The following is a 20781-nucleotide window of genomic DNA, read 5'->3' on the forward strand; positions in this document are numbered from 1 at the left end:
TGCACGATGTATTGCATTATGTGAAGTGGCCTTGTTTGTTTCAACTTCGTTGTAATGAATGAGTTGTACACATAATTAATGTTCATTATATTTCAACTAGTGAATAATTTTATACATCGAGCTAATGTCTATGGAATGGTCATTTAATCAGAGGCATAGAAAAGGCGCCGTAATTCACCATGAAAAATCGAATTAAAAAAATTCCAACAAACCCCTATAAAAATAAATAATCTGTATTTTATACTCCAATGCCAGCCAGCCAATAAAATTGACTAGAGTAGACTTCAAATTGCCAGGTAATCAATGCTTGTATGTAAGTACTTTGAAATTAATTCACCTAATGAAAAGAGTTGTGCTTTCACTTTAACTTTATTAGTTTACAAAATGATTACTCTGTATAAAAACTATTACTTAATATACATAGAATATGACAAACAAATCCGACAAAACTCGTGTTCAATTTTCAAAAAACTACTGAGTGTATTTTGATAATTGATTATTGTACAACATGGAAATACATGTATGTAATGAGTGACCTTGACTGAAAAATTTTTTATAATAAGAATAAGAAATATAATCGTATTAAGGTACTTGTATGCGAATCCTTAAAACGAAGAGCTTTATCTTTATTTAATTATGAGCGTAAAGAAATTTTCCTCACGAAAAACCTATAAAAGAAAATCTTAATTTTATAACGACGAGTCGAGCCCAAGAGCGTCTTTCAGATAATTTAAATGTAAAAAGTCTAATTAAAAAAATCAAAAAAAAACCGTGTTTATATTAGACTGTGATCATATTTAGGGTGAGTTGCTTTTTCTCATTTATCCTATTTATATAGGTGGAAGCGATGTGGAAGATTAGATTTATTGATATAATAATATCTTTGTTATAGTTTGTACTTGTATCATTTATAATAAAATTGAGACACGTTGATATTCGTTTTAAAACTTACCACTAACATTACATAAAAGAAATGTTATTTGATTTGAAGTTATTTATTCAAGTTTTGTACTGACTTAGAAGGACGACTCTATTGCAGATCACTACTCGCTATAAAGTAGTGGTCGTTTTAGTAGTTTTATATGCATTTAATAATAATTCTTAATCAGGTACACTAAAATTGTTTCGAATGGTTTAAAATGAATAGATTTTTGTTTAAAAATTCTCGGAAGGTAGGCAATCTAGAGCCAGGATGAGGGAATATATCGAAGAAGGAACAGGTGTTAGACCTATTACGGAAGAAAGAAGAAGAAATAGTATTAAGGTTGAACGTACAAAGAATTTTCAACTCTCTTGCGTCAACAGCTTTGATTTTTTATTTCTTTATGAATTTATGGGATTTGATTACGAAACACTGTGAACTATATAAATAATTGGAAAATGATGGATGAAACGTTCACGTCTTTTTTCATTACGAAAGGGAAGTGACTACAATACACAATAAAAAATTGTTAATAGTTGTATGCAATAATTATTGTAAATAAACTAAAAACACAAAAAAAATGTATAATTTATATATTGAAATCTAATAAGTCTCAAAACCAACCTTTCGAGTAACGGAATCATTGAAAAGACCTATACACAAAAATATTTCTGTAAATTTGGTTTGAGACCGTATTTGAACCCAATAATCACTTCTGTTAAAGCAATAAACTAAACTAGTGATGGAGGAAACTACATAAAAATGTGTTGAACGACCAAACGCGTGAATGAAGTTATTGCGGGGTCGGCGCTTCTAAAAGAAGTATCTGCTTACATTGGAGACAAACAGAAGCCAACGTAAAAGTTTTCATAGAAAAACATGAGATTTCTTCTAATACCATAACGGGGATACCATGAAGAGATACAATATGAAAAGAATGGTTGCTAGAAAAATTCATTTCTAACTGCCAGTGACGTCACTAAATAGTAAACCTCAGATGCAGTTCGTTTAATGATATATTAATACACCAGTATTTTTTTTCCTGCAGTTACAAAATATTTATAATAAAGTTAGAAAAATAACAATTAATTTTTAGGTTTCTTTTCTATTAAAATCCGCATGTAAAAATTTCGATCTACATCGATCTCTATCAAGTTAAGGAAAATAATAACAATTTATATTTACATACAAATGATCTTTACAAATATAAATTGAAGTTTTAGTTGATAAGTCTCTGGATCTCTTTGAGCTTTGTTCGTTCCTTCATTGTTGTAGACACGTGAATTGTTTTTCAGGTGATTCTACACAATGTATTAGTTATACTGAGTTTCAATTAATAGACATTTTATAACAAGAAAATAAACATCAAACTGTTTACAAGCTTACTATGTACTGACGTCCCTGCACCACCATTTTGATAATGAGCGTTTCAGCGGGATGTTCAAACCGAAAATTTAAAAACTATTGACAATGCTTCTTATCATTATGTTTAAAAGGATGAGCCATCTAATTTGAATAGTAGGGAACCAGTTAAAGATGTTCAACAGTTATGTGATAAATTATTTGAAGAATTTAGCGTTGCTCAATGAAAAAAACATTGTTATCACTCGATAAAATGGGAAGAGAAGTTTGTGGAAGTAGAATCTTTCATAGACACGTTTGGTCTTAATTTAGGCAACGATTTTGAATTGTAAAGTCAGGACGACATCAAATATACAACTTCTGTTCATTATATTATTACTATAACTCAATAATCGAATACTGTACATATTACTTTAAAAACAAAATAGCTACATAACCTAATATAAAAATAAAATACTAATTGATATCACGGTTTATATCTATTATTTTTGTAATCAATGCTTGTGTAGTTAATTTACTCCTAAGTCCTCATCAACTTAATTAAAGTTGGCTTTTATTTTTTCTTAACATTTTTTCTTTTTAACACACAACGTAGCGTAACTCAACCAGCCATATCTCGTTTTGTTAGCTGCAAGACGTCAAATTGGTTCTGTATATTGTCAATTGTTTAAATGCAGGTTTAATTTTAAGAAATATTTAAAAGAGAAAAGATGTGACGTGTTATTAGTTGGAAAAATTTGAAAAATTCCTTTGGAATTATTAGAGAATATATTATTGATTGGTAGTTTTCTCTGGATATTGAATGATTATAAAATAGTTAGGGAATGTGAATTTAGGGAAGAGCTAATAGTAATTCATGCATTTTTATTGTGTTATTTCTTAATTCAGATCATTATCAATTTTTTAGTGCCATATTTAAAATGTCTGTAATGGGCGAACCGAGCTTTGCCGGATGGGCCGCACAGCGGGCAGCCGGCTTTGGCGGTAATATGACCGTTGTGGACAAGGTAACTACTAGTTTTTGATTACTATAAATAAATATTACTTTGATATTTCATGCTTTTGTCACTGTTTGTTTACTGTTATATACCAAACAACTTTTAGTTCAAATAAAAATTATATTATATATTATATATTATTATATTATATCAGTTATTGTTTGACATTATGAAGTTATGTGTATCATTAGACGATTTCAAATACTGAAGTAATAATAAAAGCAAATTTTACTACGAAAAGATTTCAAAATATAAATATAGGGAGAAATTAGTCATTTGGTCTATAATTCTAATTATCCAAGTTATATTTATAGGTATTGCCAGATATGTTACATATGGTCGATGCCTATTGGTACCAATTTCCTCCTATGAATCCATTATGGCACGGCATTTTGGGTTTCATGATCGGCGTCTTGGGCTTTATCGCCATAGTTGGCAACGGTATGATATGATGCAATTTTTCGAAATAAAAATACTACAAAGTTTCATTAAAACCTATGTTCTAGGGATGGTTGTATATATTTTTTTGGGGACTAAACAGCTACGTACTCCTTCCAACTTACTCGTTGTCAATTTGGCTTTCTCCGATTTTCTCATGATGGTTACTATGTCTCCTCCTATGGTTATTAACTGCTACTACGAAACCTGGGTTTTGGGTAAATATTTGGCAATCCTATAAGTTTATATTTTATTTTTAAACTCATTATAAAATATTTTAAGCTGAATAATAAAATATAAAATTGAAATCTGAGGAGCACTAAATATTTCGATTAATGAAGTAAGCAAAAAAATAATGACATATGCTAGAAATTTTTTGGAGAAATTTTGAGTAAGTGCAGAAAAGTTTTATAAAAAACCAATAAGTGAAAGGGGTTAATTGAAAATAACTAGCGTTTCAAAAGGGAAAGAATAAGGCGGATAACCAATTTATTTTTAAGATCTCGGCTGTTTCATTGGACTAACTAATCATCTAACCGCAGAAGTTCTATAACTTCAATTATACTGTGACATGCTATCCATATTAGATTTTTTTAAACCACTACCACTGTTTCAACTCTCTTTACTCTACTCTATGTTATCCTCATCAATTTTAATAATCCACGCGGCGGGATCCATTTTTCTTTTCTGCACGAACTATAACTAACTGCTGCCCCTTCGGCGCTGGTTTTCGTAGTCTTTCGTTATTGTGATCAGACAAAGTTTCGTCCTTGTAGATATTGGGTCGACCATCCTCACAGTATTCTTTTATCCTATAGTCCCGATTAGTTTTTATTTTGCACAATCGAAAACCTTCATTTCGTACACAAATTGTCTTCATCTCCACTGAACCCTAAATTTTTTTTGACTTTGAATAGAAGCTTGTTGGACATGAATAAGTATTCGGGTGTGTGAAAGCTTTGTTCCAAATATCGACAATCGACCAAAAACAACAACGAAATGAGTTCTGAGCAATGTTTAAAGCTGTTCATGGTCTATCATTGGATCATTGGATCGGTCTATCATGGATTGTACGTGATGAACTCCAAATCGTGGAGAGACGTAAAACTCTGTTGGCAAGGTTATGATATGAGTATTTTGAGATGCGCTTGGTATAATATGCATAGACTATTTTAAATAGAGAAAAAACCCTTAGTAGTGACTATTACGTAGCGGTATTGAAAGATTTGAAGGGCGAATTCGCGAAAAACGACTTCGAATTGCCTCCGCATCATCTAGCATATTCTCTAGATGTGCTCTTAATCTTTAAGAGTATTTCGCTATTACAACCTATTTTGATTCTACCAAAAAAAAAATATTTTTTCTATATCAGTATACGAATTTATTAGTCCACCAATTAGATTTAAAAGATTATTTTCTGGCATGTTTTTTCATATTTTTGAATAGATAATTATGATGATTTTAAGCTCTCATGTAAAGTCATTCTTTATAAGTTTACAGAATAAATTTTGAAGCATCACTTTTCATAAATAACTTTTCTGATTCACATTCAATTCAATGAGACACTCTGATTTTCATTATGTTATTATCTAGGTCCATTCTTTTGTGAATTATATGGTATGTTCGGATCACTTTTCGGTTGTGCTTCAATTTGGACAATGGTGTTCATCGCTTTGGACCGATACAACGTCATTGTTAAAGGATTGAGTGCTAAACCACTGACTAAGAAAACTGCTTTGTTAAGAATTTTACTCATTTGGACTATGTCCGTCGGATGGACTATTGCACCATTATTTGGCTGGAACAGGTGAGAAAAATTCGATTTCTATATACAATGTTTGTAAAAACTTTTTATTTCCACCATTATATATTTATTTTCTTCTGATTCACTCTGATCAATCAGTAGATTCCTCCAATCCTTTTTCCAATAAATGTTGTTTTCAGTTGAATATTCCATCCTCTTTTTTTCTTTCTATTATGGTTTTTTCTTTTATAAATTCTAATGTTTATAAAGCGAGCTTTGTTTTTAGATATTCTTAAAAGATCATCCACTTTTTTCTCTACCCATTTTTTGTACAAATTATTTCTCAACAATACAATAATTTTAGAATAACTTCGATGCATATTGTATATTACAATTATGTCTTGTATAAGAATTATTCAACACGTTGAGTCCCCGTGAGGTCCATAGGCCCGCAATTGAACTTTCCCACAGTCAGAGCGGTGCTATGGACCGCACGACGTATTTTATTTCAAACCTTTTCCCCGGCCCAAAGGATCGTATTTGAATGTGTTTAACAGTTTTATTGGACCGTCCTGGGGTCCTTGAAATATTCCTCTACACTTGGTCCATTTGATTTGTTTTTCCTTACTTACGTAACTAATTAAAAAAAGAGTGAAATTGTTCAGCAAGGGTAATATTTGCCAAAACGAGTGCCAGCGAGATTACCAAAAATTGTTTAGTACGTGGGTCTACCTAATGTTGAAGGATACACAGCACATTGTTTCAGACACTCTTTCTGGCAGATTCAGGAGGGGACATTCTGATAAAGCAACACTGAGGATGGAAATCCAATAGTGTAGTCGAAGGCTATGTTGAGAGTTTATTTGAAAATAAGAGAAGAATTTCATAAAACATTCTTGGCCAAACCTTTGTAGATATCACAGCTTCAAATGAAATTAACATTAGACAAGAAGTTCAAGAGAACCCAGAACATTTATCGTGTTGGCTGTATACGCATTTTCATTTTATTCAATAGTCTTTCAACAAACAAGTAAATAGTTGTGCAATTAAAAGTTATATGTATGCGTCTAGCCTAACTCGTCATCAATGTCATTTTAATCTAGATAGAAATTAATTGCACTTGCATAGGTTTTTGTTTATGATGTAATACTTCAAATTGTCCTAACTTTCTGGAGTAGAGCTCCTACTAAGTTCCAAGCTAACGTATAGTCAATGGTTTGAGTTTGCAAATATTTAGAAATGACGGAAGTCTCTTTCTTTTATTAAGTTTCTTACTGTGAGTCGAGATTTTTTTTTCAAAAAGTTTGACTCTTTGGGGCCCCCCTCGGGTCGGGTTCCTCAACAATTGTGGACAAGGCTAATTCAGGCTAGACTGTAACTTTGGAACAATTATGTGGTGTCTTGACGTTTGTATTAGTATGAGATTATGAAAATATATAGACTGTTAACTGTTTTTTATACATATATAAAGTCGTTTTGTGCTAATGATGTATGCTGTATACTTATGCTACAATTACACATATGACTTATTTGAAAAAACTTTTAGTAACCATTTTTTTCGCAAATTTAACATAAATTGAAATATTATCCCGATACGTTACTTCATGAACATACTGTATATCTAATGACGAGCTAATATGAGTTTAATTGAAGATACCCTCTCTAAAAATTAAAAAAATACACAAAAAAGCGCAAAGATAGGGATAGTTATGTATGCAACAAGTGAGTGAAATAATCCTTTTTTGTACGACTTGAAAAAATTCCACAAAACCTTTATCAATTTTTATTTTGTAATAGTTATATTAAAAGTACAACTGTGACCATTATTAATTTGAAGGGAAGAAGATGTTACATTACTATTGGTACTTAAATACGAGTTCAAAGAAATAACATCGTCTATAGTTGTATTAGTACTTATTGGATTGTTGGTTGGATAGTAAACATTTACAATGTTGCTTGAAGTCGAACTAGTTATTCCTGTTAAAACCCTCCTGTTAAAACCCTCCGCAATTGTGTTGGATTTCCACTCACCGTGCTTCTTTAGTTAAATTATATCACCACCAGAATCCACTAATAGATACGCCGAAAATCGTCGAAATGTATGCCCAGTGTAGTTTTTTGGATTAGGTAAATTCAAATATGTTGCGATAAGCGAGGGAATTTTTGAAAAGGTATTGATACCTACAACTTGGGTTTTGCATTTTCCATATACTATATACTGCAAAAAGAAATGATCTATTTTGATATTTGTGGGTCGTTGGTTTTTATATTTTTTATAAATGTTAACCAAGTTTAATCTATTGTCAGATATTTCCGGTATTATTAATATTGTTACACTTCATTTTATATAATTCCTTCCTCCGCAGAGCTACAGCAATTCCGAATATTAAAGCAACCTGAAAGATGTTACAAACAATATCTAAGCTAACATTAAAATTGTTTGCTGTCATACCTTATGTATGAGATAATGATCGTCTGGAGCTTGCAACAGAAACTTACTTATTTCTTCACGGCAAATGTTTTAGATTTTTTGGGTCTATAGCCAACTGATTTATTTTTCAAATATGCAATGAGTTTACGTCGTTATTTACCATTAAAGTGCATTTCAGTTTTGAATAAGTCGACCAAAGTGTTGAAGACTTCCACATTTTGGATTTAGTTTCAAAGTAAGTTAGTAACACTCTTTATGTGAAGCTGTTTATATCTTTTTTAGTATGCCCCGCCATAAAAGAATTATAATCATTCAAATACTGTTTCCTGGATTTCTCAGGGAGAGATTCATAGTCGTTGCAGTTTTGCCTATTGAACCAACATCTTCTGGTGTGCAGTTTAAACTTTCTTCACTATTATTCTCTATATCACTAATAATAATACTAAAATCCTTTTAATTAGATACAAAACGGATTTTCTTGAACGAATATCAAGAAATAAAAGTGGGACAGTTTATCAGAGAAACGAATTGACACGGGAAAGAAACCGTTCACAGCACAATATTTTGATACAACAATTTTATAATGGCGTTAAAAAATGACACGTTACAGCACTTTTTTTCACGCTGTTTGACCGATTCAAAAATTACATTCTTTATAAATGCAAATGAATGAAAAAAAAACGTGAATATTATAATGGACGTAGAAAAAATATATTATAGATCATAACAGATATATGAGAAAGTTGCATTTTTGGAAAAAATTAGATAAAAAAGATTTTCATAGTGGAAGCAATGATTGTAAAATTTTAGTATTTATAGTTTTATCAGTTCTCAAACAAAGTGTGTGGGAACAGTCAATATACTTGCAATTATTTATCCTTTTGCAGATATGTCCCCGAGGGTAACATGACTGCTTGCGGAACCGATTACCTCAACCAAGATCCGCTGAGCAAAAGCTATTTATACGTTTATGGATTTTTCGTTTATTTCATACCACTTTTCACTATTATCTATTCATATTTCTTCATCGTGCAGGTAAGTATATATTCGAAACGTTTAGATTATTGATAGTTATACAGGAAATAATAGATCTACAGACTTATAAGGAAATAGTTCTTTAAATGAGAAACAATATGCGAGGTGGATTACACTTTTCAGTACATTACAACGATTTGAATTCAGATAACTTTAAATTTTTTATTTTTATTGTTCGGCTTATTTTTTATTTCAATAAAAACTGAGTAGATTTTTATTAAATCTTTGTTACAATTTTCGTTTTTTAAATCACATGCTACCATCTTATAATCTGTCAAATATTTTTGATAAACCGGACGATTTATATAGAAAAAGAAACAGCTTCTTATCTAAGATAGAGCAATTGGTGAAATAAGAAAAGGGTATAGACGAAAAGAACGATGGAAGAAGTACGGTACGAGAATTTAGAAAATAACCTCTAACATTTAACGAAAACAACCCTCTTCGTATTTCGTTCTAATATTGGTAGTAATACTATCTCTATTATTAGCGATAAGCTAAATTTTTCACCACTTCCAAATAATAGTTGACGACTATTTCCTCGAAATAGGCATTCAAGTATGTTACAATATCTTAGTCTGCTGGAAATCTCTCTCTTGCAAGGGAAACTTTAAAGTTAGGAAACAGGAAAATGTCGCTGGTGCCTGATCTGGTAAAGAACATTTTATTTTTATTCAAATACGGTGTCGCTTTCTTGCAATTTCCCTCTTTAACGTAACAAGCAATAATTAAAAATATTCTGCCTTTATTGTTTTATCTTCTTGAGTATAGTAGTTCTAATCGAAGTGTCTGCCTGAATGGTGTTTGTAAATATATAATAGAATGAATAGAAATCTCATTGAATAGATGTCAACTTTATTATGATACTTCCTGAGCAGATGAAAGAGCTTGAAAAGGTCTGCTATTGTTTTTTTTTCTATCTCAAAATATCCAATCAAATCTATAAACAAATCTATGCTCGTGAATTAAGATGTTCTCCGGCTATTTATAATCAGGTACTTGATTGATGCAATTTTGAAAATTCTACAGAAATTTACAAATTGTACAAATTATAAACACTATTTACCACTTATTAATAGTGAAATAAAGTTGATGATGTATTATATTTGTACATACCGATGTAAAATTAATTAAAAAGCCGAATTATTTTCTAAAAGAACTGATCTTAACAAAAAATACACGTTCAATCTAAAATTTCGCTTAAACCAACACAGTCAACAAAGCTCACTTCAAATTCAACGTTTAATACAGTTATTCACGTTACGTCTATTATATCGTTGTCTCTTTTTACGATTAAATAAACTATTACGTATGGCTTGTAGTTGGACTTGTGAATAATCTTATTGTTGGTATATTTCATTTCTATCGATAGAAAAATATATACAGGTTGTTTCGGAATAGCACTCCAATCTCTCGGGAAATGATTCTATAGGTAAATATAAGGAAACAGTTGGTATAACAAAACTTTCAAAAACGCTTCGTAAGCAAGTTGTAGTAAGCGATAGATTTTTTTAGTCTACACGTATTTTGAATAAAATAGATCTCAGATCTGTAACTCTAATAGTTTTTACGTTAAATGACATAAAATACGAAAAACTCAATTCCAAAATACACTTTTCTTACGTTTGAAGAGGAAAAATTTTCGTTAAATGTCTAATAAATGCATTAAAATTTCAAATAAAACTTACAGAAAATTTAATACTGAAGAAAATGATGTGTACAACCTCAATAAAAAGTAAATGCAAGTTGAAAATATATTTCTTCTACTGAATGAAGATCAAAACAAAAATAAGCAAATTGTGTAGTAACTTTTTATTGAGGTTATACACATCATTTTCTATGAGTTTTATTTGAAAGGTTAATGCATTTATTAGGCATTTAACGAAAGTTTTTCCTCTTCAAACGTAAGAAAAGTGTATTTTGGAATTGAGTTTTTTGTATTTTATGTCATTTAACGTAAAAACTATTAGAGTTACAAATCTGAGATCTATTTTATTCAATTTTTCAGGTCAAAATACGTGTAGATCAAACAAATCTATCGCTCACTACAACTCGCTTTTTGGAAATTTTGTTATACCAACTTTTTTCTATATATTTACTTATAGAATCATTTCCCGAGAGATTGGAGTGCTATTTCGAAATATTCTGTATATACATAACTTCAAGCGATTCTACTTTAGATAAGTCTCATTATCAGTTACGATTGATTGATAATTTAAAACAACAAAGTGAGTGAAACTTGTGGAGTCGGTTTCAACACGGTCATAATATTCGAGCATTCACTCTCCATAGTAAACTTGAGTTCGGCCATTATTAAACTTCAAGCATACCATTTTCGGCTAGAATTTCTATAGGTTTTGCTGTATTTTCAAATACAGCACATATTTTAAATCTAAAGTGGAACTGCTTCCGTTATTATGGTTGGAAGCCGACTGAGATACCACTCCATGACCAGCGGTATCAGACGTTTATTATTTTATGAGTAACTCTCGTAGTAATAGCGTGCACGAATTAATAAAATAAGGTATCAATCTATTGTTTTATTTCTTTATACCAGTAAATTTCGTGATAGTAAATTCTTAGTGGAAGAATTAAAGAAGCAGATTACCTTCAACCACACCTAGCAATTTGTTTTCCCTCTGAGAAGAGATTGCAGCCCTTCGGAGAATATATTACTGACATTTTTGTCTCGTATACAAGCACAATCTACTATGTAACCTCTCGGGTGCAATATACTTGTTTATTTAATGATGTTACTTGTGAATACATTGGCGTAACAGATTTTAGATTATACAGTTTTTAAATTATTCCAGAGACAATTACAAGAATTGATAAACAAAACAGGGATCGAGAAATGTGAGCTCAAAGATTAGATAATAAAAAAAAGAGCATAACTTTGAATCTGCAAGATAAGATGAAATTCTACCTATTTGGTTTTGAAAGAATACGTTAGATGAAAATTTGAAAGAATATGCTTCGAAAAACCAGAACATCTCGTAACTACAGTGAGGTAATGGATTGGGTAAAAATTGTCACACTTTCCGAGGCGATTTATCGAGATTTTTAACCTTTCCACTTTTTACCGAGTATCTGTAAGGGTTGGCTCGATGACTCAACCCCAAACCGGGAGGACCAGGATTTTAAATCGGAGTTTCTTCTCCTAGATACAATTCCTTCTCTAGGGCTTAAGATCTGTATTTACCCCACTATTGCTTCTATAGTACTACAAAAAAGCAGGGTTGCCACTTACGCCGGATCTTACGTATCGGAGCTTCTCTTCTTTGCTTTCCCCACCGGTGTGTTCTTTAGAATACTAGGCGTAAATGATACAGATTGTCCCACGTTCTACTAATACTTTTTGATAATATTTCTCCTTCTAGAACTCTTTTTTCTGAAGCCTTTTTTTTTCTATCACAATCGAATTATTCTTTTGCAGTGTAAGAATCAAGTCTACTTCATGTGTTGTTTTTGGTTTTGGGCTCACTATAATTTCGAAAAACAGTTGTAAGCTTACTTCGAAAGCAGCTGATACAAATTTAATACTAATTTAATTAGAAATTGACCTTTAAACCATTGTTGTGAAATTAAGTAATAAATAAAAAATATTGAAATTTTGTCACAACGCATCTAAAAATGATCAAGATTGATAGCTAAGCTAGAATAGTCGAGTTATAGGTTTCTAATGGATTTTTCAATGATTTCTTGTTTGTTTGTTGCTTAAATTTTTTTCATATAAATAGTAAGAATTCTCCAATGATCATGGATAATAGTATACCATACAGGAAGTGGGGAAAATGACATAAATCAAGTTAGAGAGAGATATAAAATTTTGTCACGTGTCTGTTCGAGGATATATTCTTAGTCTATTTCCGTTTCGAAAGTTAACAGCAATAATAATTGTGCAGTATTTGGTAGTAGTGTAATTGATACGCGGGCACTTTTTTATGGCCTGAGAAGATATTGCGCGCTGAAAGCTAATTTATGGAAGCGATGAGAAAAGTGTATGGTATCCGTAAGCAAACTATATGCTTACTTGTGAGTATTTGTCAAATTTATTGCTTTTGTCAGCGTTACGTGATGTGAAGTACGAACATTTTTACAGATAGATATTCTAGTCATTATAGGTTTGTTCCAATCCATCAAAAAACCATCCTTGGTGACGATTCTGCGCAATATTGTCCCACCCGGCCAGTTACTGTTTTCGAACGATTTGGGTATCGTTAGTGAACCGTTTCCGGGACGGTCTTTTCGATACTTGGTTAGGTTTGTTCCAACCTGCTAGTCGGGACTGTACTTGGAACGGTTATCGGAAGCTTTCAAATGATATTTTCTGCGCAATCTCCGACAGTTCTTGTAACAGAACTTGCTATCAACGAAGTATCGAAAAGACCATCCCTGAAACGGTTCACAAACTATAACTAAGACGGTTGGAACACAAATAAGAATCGTTCGTTTAACGGTAACCGTCCGAATTGAACACGTAATCTCTATTGCGCAGAATCATCACCATACCAAGGACGGTTCTTTGATGGGTTGGAACGAACCTGATAATAGCAAGTACTGTTACAAGAACTGTCGGAGATTGCGCATAAAATATCATTTAAAAGCTTCCAATAACCCTTCCAAGAACAGTCTAGACTAGCAGGTTGGAGCAAACCTATAAAAAGCTTGAAGATAAACACGGAAGATAAAAAAAATAATTATAATGTACTTGTCTAAATCGGCACAAATGTACAATGGATCATGTAGAAAATTAATACCTTTAGAGACTTTATAGAAACATTTGAGGCACTTAAAACATGTTAATTATGATAATGTGAGTGAAAAATATTTTTTACTCTGTACCTATTCATTTTATATTGAAAGAAGTTTATGACTTGCAATTATATTTTATATAGAATATTAATTTTAATTTTCATTCAACCAACTGATGATTAAGAGTGATATTTGTGCATTAAAAGTGTGTGGTTATTGTAAATATTCTAAGATACGCTTATGTTAATGTAGATTAATAAAAAACCGACTGGTATTCGGACAAATAAAACTCGTGTGCCTGTGTAATTTGATTAAAACCGTCAGAGGAAATATGACCTGCAGATTGGTACAAGTAATGCTCACTTTCTAGGGAACTCTCGCAATATAAAATATGCATTTGATCTTTCCTGTTGTGCAGCTTTTTGAATTATTTAGCATTTAATTAATAGGAATTAAATGCTGGATATTTTGAATCTATAGTGAGCTTCAATAAACTATAAATACATGAAAATATAGGTCGTACGTTAAAAAAAATGATGTACGTCATCGTTTTCAAACTTGGTTTCAATGTTACAATCATTCGTTCGTTTTCTATATTCTGTAAATGTTTTTTATAGAAACTATTTTGTCGTTTCCACCTAATTTTGGTCTTCATCAAAATATCATCTAACTTTAATATCTCTTATATTGAGTCACAAAATTTTTTGTTGCCAATAATTAATAGTACTCACATAAATATAATTTTTTGGCTCTAGTAAATCGAAAAATCATCCGATTTCGATGAATTTTTTCTCAAAATTTTCATTTTGATGGCGGATTTGTGAAAAAAAATATGGGAAATATCTCACCTCGAGATTTCATACAGTTTTATGACTTTAAATGTGATCATAAACGCCCTTCTTCGCATATAATCCTTCGAAACTATTTTACAAAGCATCAAACACAGTTCATGTGTTTTTTTATTAATTTATACAAAAAACGAAGATTTTGGTGGATAAAAAATTGAAAAATGTTTATTTATTCATTTTTTATCTCACTTAAAGATTTCATATGGTTTTCTGACTTTAAATGTTATCATAAACGTCCAATAAAATCGAAAAATCAACCGATTTCGAGAAATTTTTTCTCAAAATCTCCGTTTTTACGAAGGATTTATGTGAAAAATCTTGGAAATATCTCACTTGAAGATTTTTTATGATTTTAAATTCCCAGTCAACCTTAGTAAGAATAGATAATTTTCAATTTTTCAAAGTTAACTTTTAATATTATTAACTTAATTATAAAAAGTGAGAATGTTTTTGTTCATATAACTTTACTGATTACTTAATAAAAAAGGTAAAAACGATTATATGTGATAAAAGGTCAATTTTAAGAGCAATTGTTATTATTTTTAATTGTGAAAACATGATAAATCAACATTTTTGTATAAATTGTTTTTTCAATTGGTTCGTTTTTTTTGTGTAGATTATGGAAAAAATATAACAACTTCATTTGATAATTTTATCAACAATTATACGTGAATGAGTGCATTTTCATGAACATTTAAATCCCTGAAACCAATATGAGTTTTCATTCTTTTTATTCCCATAATTTTTTCAGTAAATACGCCGTAAAAAGAAGATTTTAAAAAAATTCATTGAAGTCGGATGATTTTTCGATTTTCTAGAGTCAAAAAAAAAGAGGGGACTGCCAAGTATAAAATTACCAAAAAAACTAATCATTTATCTATTTAGTCATATATTTGTAGTGTTTTTCACAACAAATTAGATGATATACATATTTAAATGGATTTATTAGATAATTACTTATTATTTAAGTTAAAAAATTGAACATTTTCTCACAACCCTAACTTGTACTTTAATTTAATAGGAGAGACGGTTTCTTCACCTAACCGTAGCAATCTGGAAAACTATGTTAAATATAAGAGCCTGAACTCGCGGCAATTCTTACCGAGCTGTCCACTTTTGTGACCTAGACCTCAAAGTCTTCTGACTTGGTTTCTCAACTCTGTAAATTTGCCATTCCACAAAGCTTCCTTTTTGAATGGATCAATTGCGTTTATAGACATCCAGGTTTAATTTCAAATGGTAGATTTCGGTTATTTATGTTAAGAGGATTTACTATGAATGCTAGAATGGTTTTATTGGTATCGAATTGCTCAAATCTGGCAGCAAATTCATCTTTAATTTTTGTTATAAGTGTGAGGTGTAATTTGTGTCAACTGTTGCACTGATTTTATCGCAATATTGCTTTATAAATTAAAGGAGAAGTAATTTCTCTTCATAACAAACCAATTCTTGTACCAAAACCTGAGCAGGGTTTAACCTTCATTGCAATTTAAGATTTGGTTCATTCAATTTCGCTGTGATATCCACAATAAAGTAAAACTTCTCCAACCATTTATTTCATTGAAGCAAAACGGTCAATGCCGTATCTTTGGAGGAAAGCCATCACAATTTATTATGATGATTTCATTTAACAATTCTTGGTGATGGTAGATGCTTTTAACAAGATGCTATTAACTATTTTGATTACCGATTTCATAACCTCAACAAAACGGTTCTTGATGTATTATGCAGTGAAACTTCAGAATTTCGTGGTTTAATTTGCACTGAAGAATCGTTGTCGCCCCTTTATTTTTTTATACTTCATGTCATACTTCTGGCTCCATAAGTTGCCATTAAAATGATTTTATTTAAATTAATCTTCAATCTATTTTTACATGTCATTCGCTATATCTTCCCTTCTTGTCCCAAAAGCGGTAGCAATTATAGAAATTCTTCTTTTGGACCTTGGGAAGACATATATCTGACAAAAATAACAACTTGTGCCGTGTCTTTTATGACCACTTGCAAATATGTTACATTTAAAGACATTTCAGAGGATAATGGCAAATTTTCAAGATTTCTGGTTTGTTTTTGAAACCACGAAACAGTTCTTCAGATGCACGTATGAAGCAATCCTTGAGGGTTGTCAAGGGGAAGGAAGCGAAAAAAAGCGAGTACAAGTCGCTGAGAGATAAAATCGATACCTAATCCTCGTTAATAGATTCAGAAAATATTTCTTTTTGATAAAATCAAAATGTATCAAAACGTATGAAACTTAAGAGTCGCAGCTTCACATCCACAGAGCCGCAGGATGTCAATCACTGACAATACAAATAGTTTCTAGATTGAATTGTAAAAAAAATTAGATGCACGAAAAAGAAGTAATAATTATCCATTGAAATGATTTAAAGTTACATTGAAATTTATAAAATACAAAGAGTTTTACTTAAATTGCTTATAATCCATTTTCAAAAATTGTCTTTTTTGTGTTTCCTACTTCAAATATTGTAACATTATAGAATCACTTAGTTGTCATTCTGTCCATCTGCCGTTCTGTTGAGAAGAAGAAAGAACCATAGATTAAGACCTATAGTTCCTGGAGCTATGGAAAAACTTTTAAGTTAACGTAACAAAGACACGATAGTTTATGCCGCAAAAAACTTATATTTTTGAGCTCTTAAAAGAATCAAAATTTATATTTACCCATTGTAAATCAGTGTAAAATCCTCTGTATAACTTTCACAATAAAATCAAAGGCATCAGTCTTCCAAGTTTGACTATGTTTATTTTATCTATATGTCCGCTCCCAACTTTAACACTGATTTATTGAATTCCGTTAATTTGATTCTGCCTTGCCACCTTCTGCTAAAGCCTCTATGCCTCTATGCCTACCCTTAAGGCGACAATCTTTTCTCCCGTCATATCCTGCTAAAATATCCTCCAATTATACTCATTCGTTTCTTATCACTTTCCTTCCAACAAATCCCCAAGCAATTATAACTTTTAGTTGGGCGTCTAGTAGTAATTCAGGAAGTTATAAGGATGTTTATGGCAAAGGAATTCTTTGATTCGGAGGTACGAGTCACATAACGGGCTTGAAGGTCATTTAAATGGCTCGAAATTGATATTATGTCAATATCGTTAATGGTATTACTAGGGCTTAATCGGCACTTCTGTTGGCAATACCTGAGGATGTACTGCTGGAAAGTCAAAACTTTTTTGGGGAAATGGTCCGATAAGCTCCAGGAGGCGTTTGCTCTATATGCTGTTAGAACGGATGAAGGTATCATAAGTATGGAATAAGGTGCGGGTTTTTTTTTTGGAATGCACACTTAATTACAATATGGCAGTTTATATACATTAACCTAAATTAGGGTGGGAGGGACGCCTCCGATAAACAGAGCTGGCATATACTATAGCAACTACGAAACTACATATCTACTACAAGATGCGTACTAGCCCGAAAATATAAAACTACAAAAATCTTATTAACAGCTGTAGAGTATATTTGTTGATAATTTTTTTTCAGGCTGTAGCTGCTCATGAAAAGTCCATGAGAGAGCAAGCTAAAAAAATGAATGTGGCTTCTCTCCGTTCTTCCGAAGCTTCCCAGACTAGCGCCGAATGTAAATTGGCCAAAATCGCTCTTATGACTATATCTTTATGGTTTATGGCGTGGACACCATATTTAGTCACGAATGCTGCGGGTATTTTAGGAAATAGTAAAATCAGTCCTTTGGCTACTATTTGGTGTTCGTTGTTTGCTAAGGCTAACGCTGTATACAATCCAATCGTATATGGAATTAGGTAAGATATATCTCATTATCTTAGTAATATTGTCTTTCAAAGTTTTTATGATACTTTTATTTAAATCGATCCACAGCTTATGGTACGATGCTCTAAAATATATACTATATATGTACAGTACTTTAGGCTTCTAAGGCTCAAGACTTATTTTCCTCCTATCATCAGTCTTCAACTGATTTCACAATTCTTCTCCGCGGGTTATGATTCTGTACTTTTGTACACCAAACGGTTATTCATCTCCAAAATCCTCCAACACTGCATCGAACCATTTTTCCCTTGACCTTCCTCTTTTTCTTTAATGATGCCCAAATCATTTTACTTTTTGAACTATTATGTATTTTGTTATTGATGGGTATCTTTCAAGTCTTGGTTAGTTCTTCATTTGTTTTGGTTAGGTCTTTTTACCTTTTTACCTTTTTAAAACCCATGTAACTGTTGGTTGTTCGATATATTCTGATTTTAGCTGCTTTAGATAATTTCTGTGATTTTGTTAACTTCTTTAATGATCCTACAGCTTTACTTCCTATCGGTATTCTTTTATTTGCTTCAGTCTGTTATGAACAAACCCGACAGGCATTCTTGAGGTTTCGAAGAGTGCTTACTTGTACCGATACGACTGAGGTTCGTGAAGTGCTACGTTTGGTCGGTGCTTCTCTACGGTATGGAAGGCTGGACATTGAACACGATTGCGAATAACAAGTTGGAGGCTTTCGAGATGTGGCTGTACCGCAAAATCCTCAAAGTGCCTTGGACGGCTAGATTGAAAACAACATGAAGTATTTGAATTAATTAAGAAGCGAAAAACGGCGTACCTACGGCACATTATGCGAAACAACAAATATCAATTTTTGCACCTACTGATCGGAAGTAAAATTGAGGGAAAGAGAGGGATCGGATGGCAGAAAATATTTTGGCCGCGAAACATCAGGCAGTGGACAGGACTATACGATATACAATCCTTAATACATACCACTCCATTAGTGGATATGCAGTAAAAAAAGAAGAAGTCCGTTCTTCATTATTATTTGATAGTGTTGCTTGCAGTATCCGAATTGTTAGATTTTTTCTTATGACTTATATTTGCTGTTCTTTCCCGCTTCAATCCCTATGTATTCCTTTTTCTTGGTTTATTCCTAGTCCATAACTTTTTCCCTTCTTTCTCTTGCTGTTTAAAGCTAAATCGTCTGCATATGCAATTATTTGCTGCATGGTAAATATCTGCAGATATAAATAAAACTAAATAGTGCTATCAAAAGCACCCAGTATCAAAAGCATCCAGAAATGAAAGCCATCGAAACGTAAACAAAAGGGATCCTCAGAAACTCGGAAATGCAGACTTGTAGATCATTTGCAGGACAAATATTGTGAGGCATAATTCCAAATACAATGACAAAGAAAACGGAATTAGAAGCAACATAGAAAATCAAGAGATTAAATAATCAATGGGCAATAATAGTCTTTTAGGGTATTTCTTTGAATAATAGTGATATAGATCTCAAATATCTTTGCCGATCTATGAAAAAAGTAGAGAAAGAAAGGGATCCATTAAAAGCAGGCATAATAAAAAAAATCATTTCTTAAAAAGGTTTCATTTAAAACAGAATTCTTAGATTATAAGCACCAATTAAAATTTTTGTAATTGTAAATATCTAATATTTGTATCAATTGTTTTTATTGTTGCCTTTTGAATTTAATTAATTGTAAATTTATTATAGGTCATATACCGAATTAATGATAAGATTATTTAAAATGTTTCAGTCATCCAAAATACAGGCAAGCACTCGAAAAGAAGTTCCCGTCGCTTATCTGTGGTTCGGCTCAAGATGATACGGTTTCCACTGTCACTGGAGTGACAGGTTCTGATGAAAAACCGGGGGCTTAAACATAAAGAATTTTGTTTTTTACCACGACGACTGTTTTCGTATTTCGGTGCACGTTAACTTGACGATATGAACAACAAAAACAATAATTGTAAATATGATAAAAAATATAGCAGAATACATAAAATGATGGACTCGTATTGTATTTTTGTTAACATTAAATCTTGCAAGCATGTTCACAGTGTTTTTATTATTCCAAGAAATTTAACACCGTACCTTAAGTATATTTAAAATAAATTATAGAAAACAGAGAACAGTTTTTTGTTTCGTCCCTAATCCTTATAACACCATATTAAAATTTCGAAATAAAATAATAAAAATTCAATATCGTGAACAGCGTAGGGGCGTAAGGGCGTTTGAAGGACGAAATCGCAGAAAATGGTCCCATTTGAAGTGCTGTTTCATCAATAGCTTCCGCTTCCTTCATATTCTCCAGATCTGGCCCGTAGCGATCTTTTTCTTGTTTCAGACTTCAAGAGGGTGCTCGTTAGACAGAAAGTTTGCGTCGATGTAGAGATTATTGCCAAAATTGAAGCCCTTTCTGATACTAAAGGCAAATGGTATCGAAAAATTCTATGACGA

At 31.7% G+C, this 20781-nt stretch overlaps 1 protein-coding gene across 1 annotated transcript; it reads left to right on the forward strand.

Annotated features, from left to right (window-relative positions):
• Positions 1 to 659: 659 nt before the first annotated feature.
• Positions 660 to 20374, forward strand: LOC130451406 (rhodopsin). Its single transcript, XM_056790401.1, has 8 exons — positions 660 to 802; positions 3192 to 3291; positions 3597 to 3723; positions 3789 to 3938; positions 5314 to 5527; positions 8783 to 8930; positions 18042 to 18319; positions 20078 to 20374. The coding sequence occupies exons 2-8, from the start codon at positions 3205 to 3207 to the stop codon at positions 20199 to 20201; spliced, it is 1128 nt and encodes a 375-aa protein (XP_056646379.1). The 5' UTR covers positions 660 to 802; positions 3192 to 3204; the 3' UTR covers positions 20202 to 20374.
• The last annotated feature ends 407 nt before the right edge of the window (positions 20375 to 20781 follow it).

This window comes from Diorhabda sublineata, chromosome 1, assembly GCF_026230105.1.
Source record: "Diorhabda sublineata isolate icDioSubl1.1 chromosome 1, icDioSubl1.1, whole genome shotgun sequence".
Lineage (NCBI taxonomy): Eukaryota > Metazoa > Arthropoda > Insecta > Coleoptera > Chrysomelidae > Diorhabda > Diorhabda sublineata.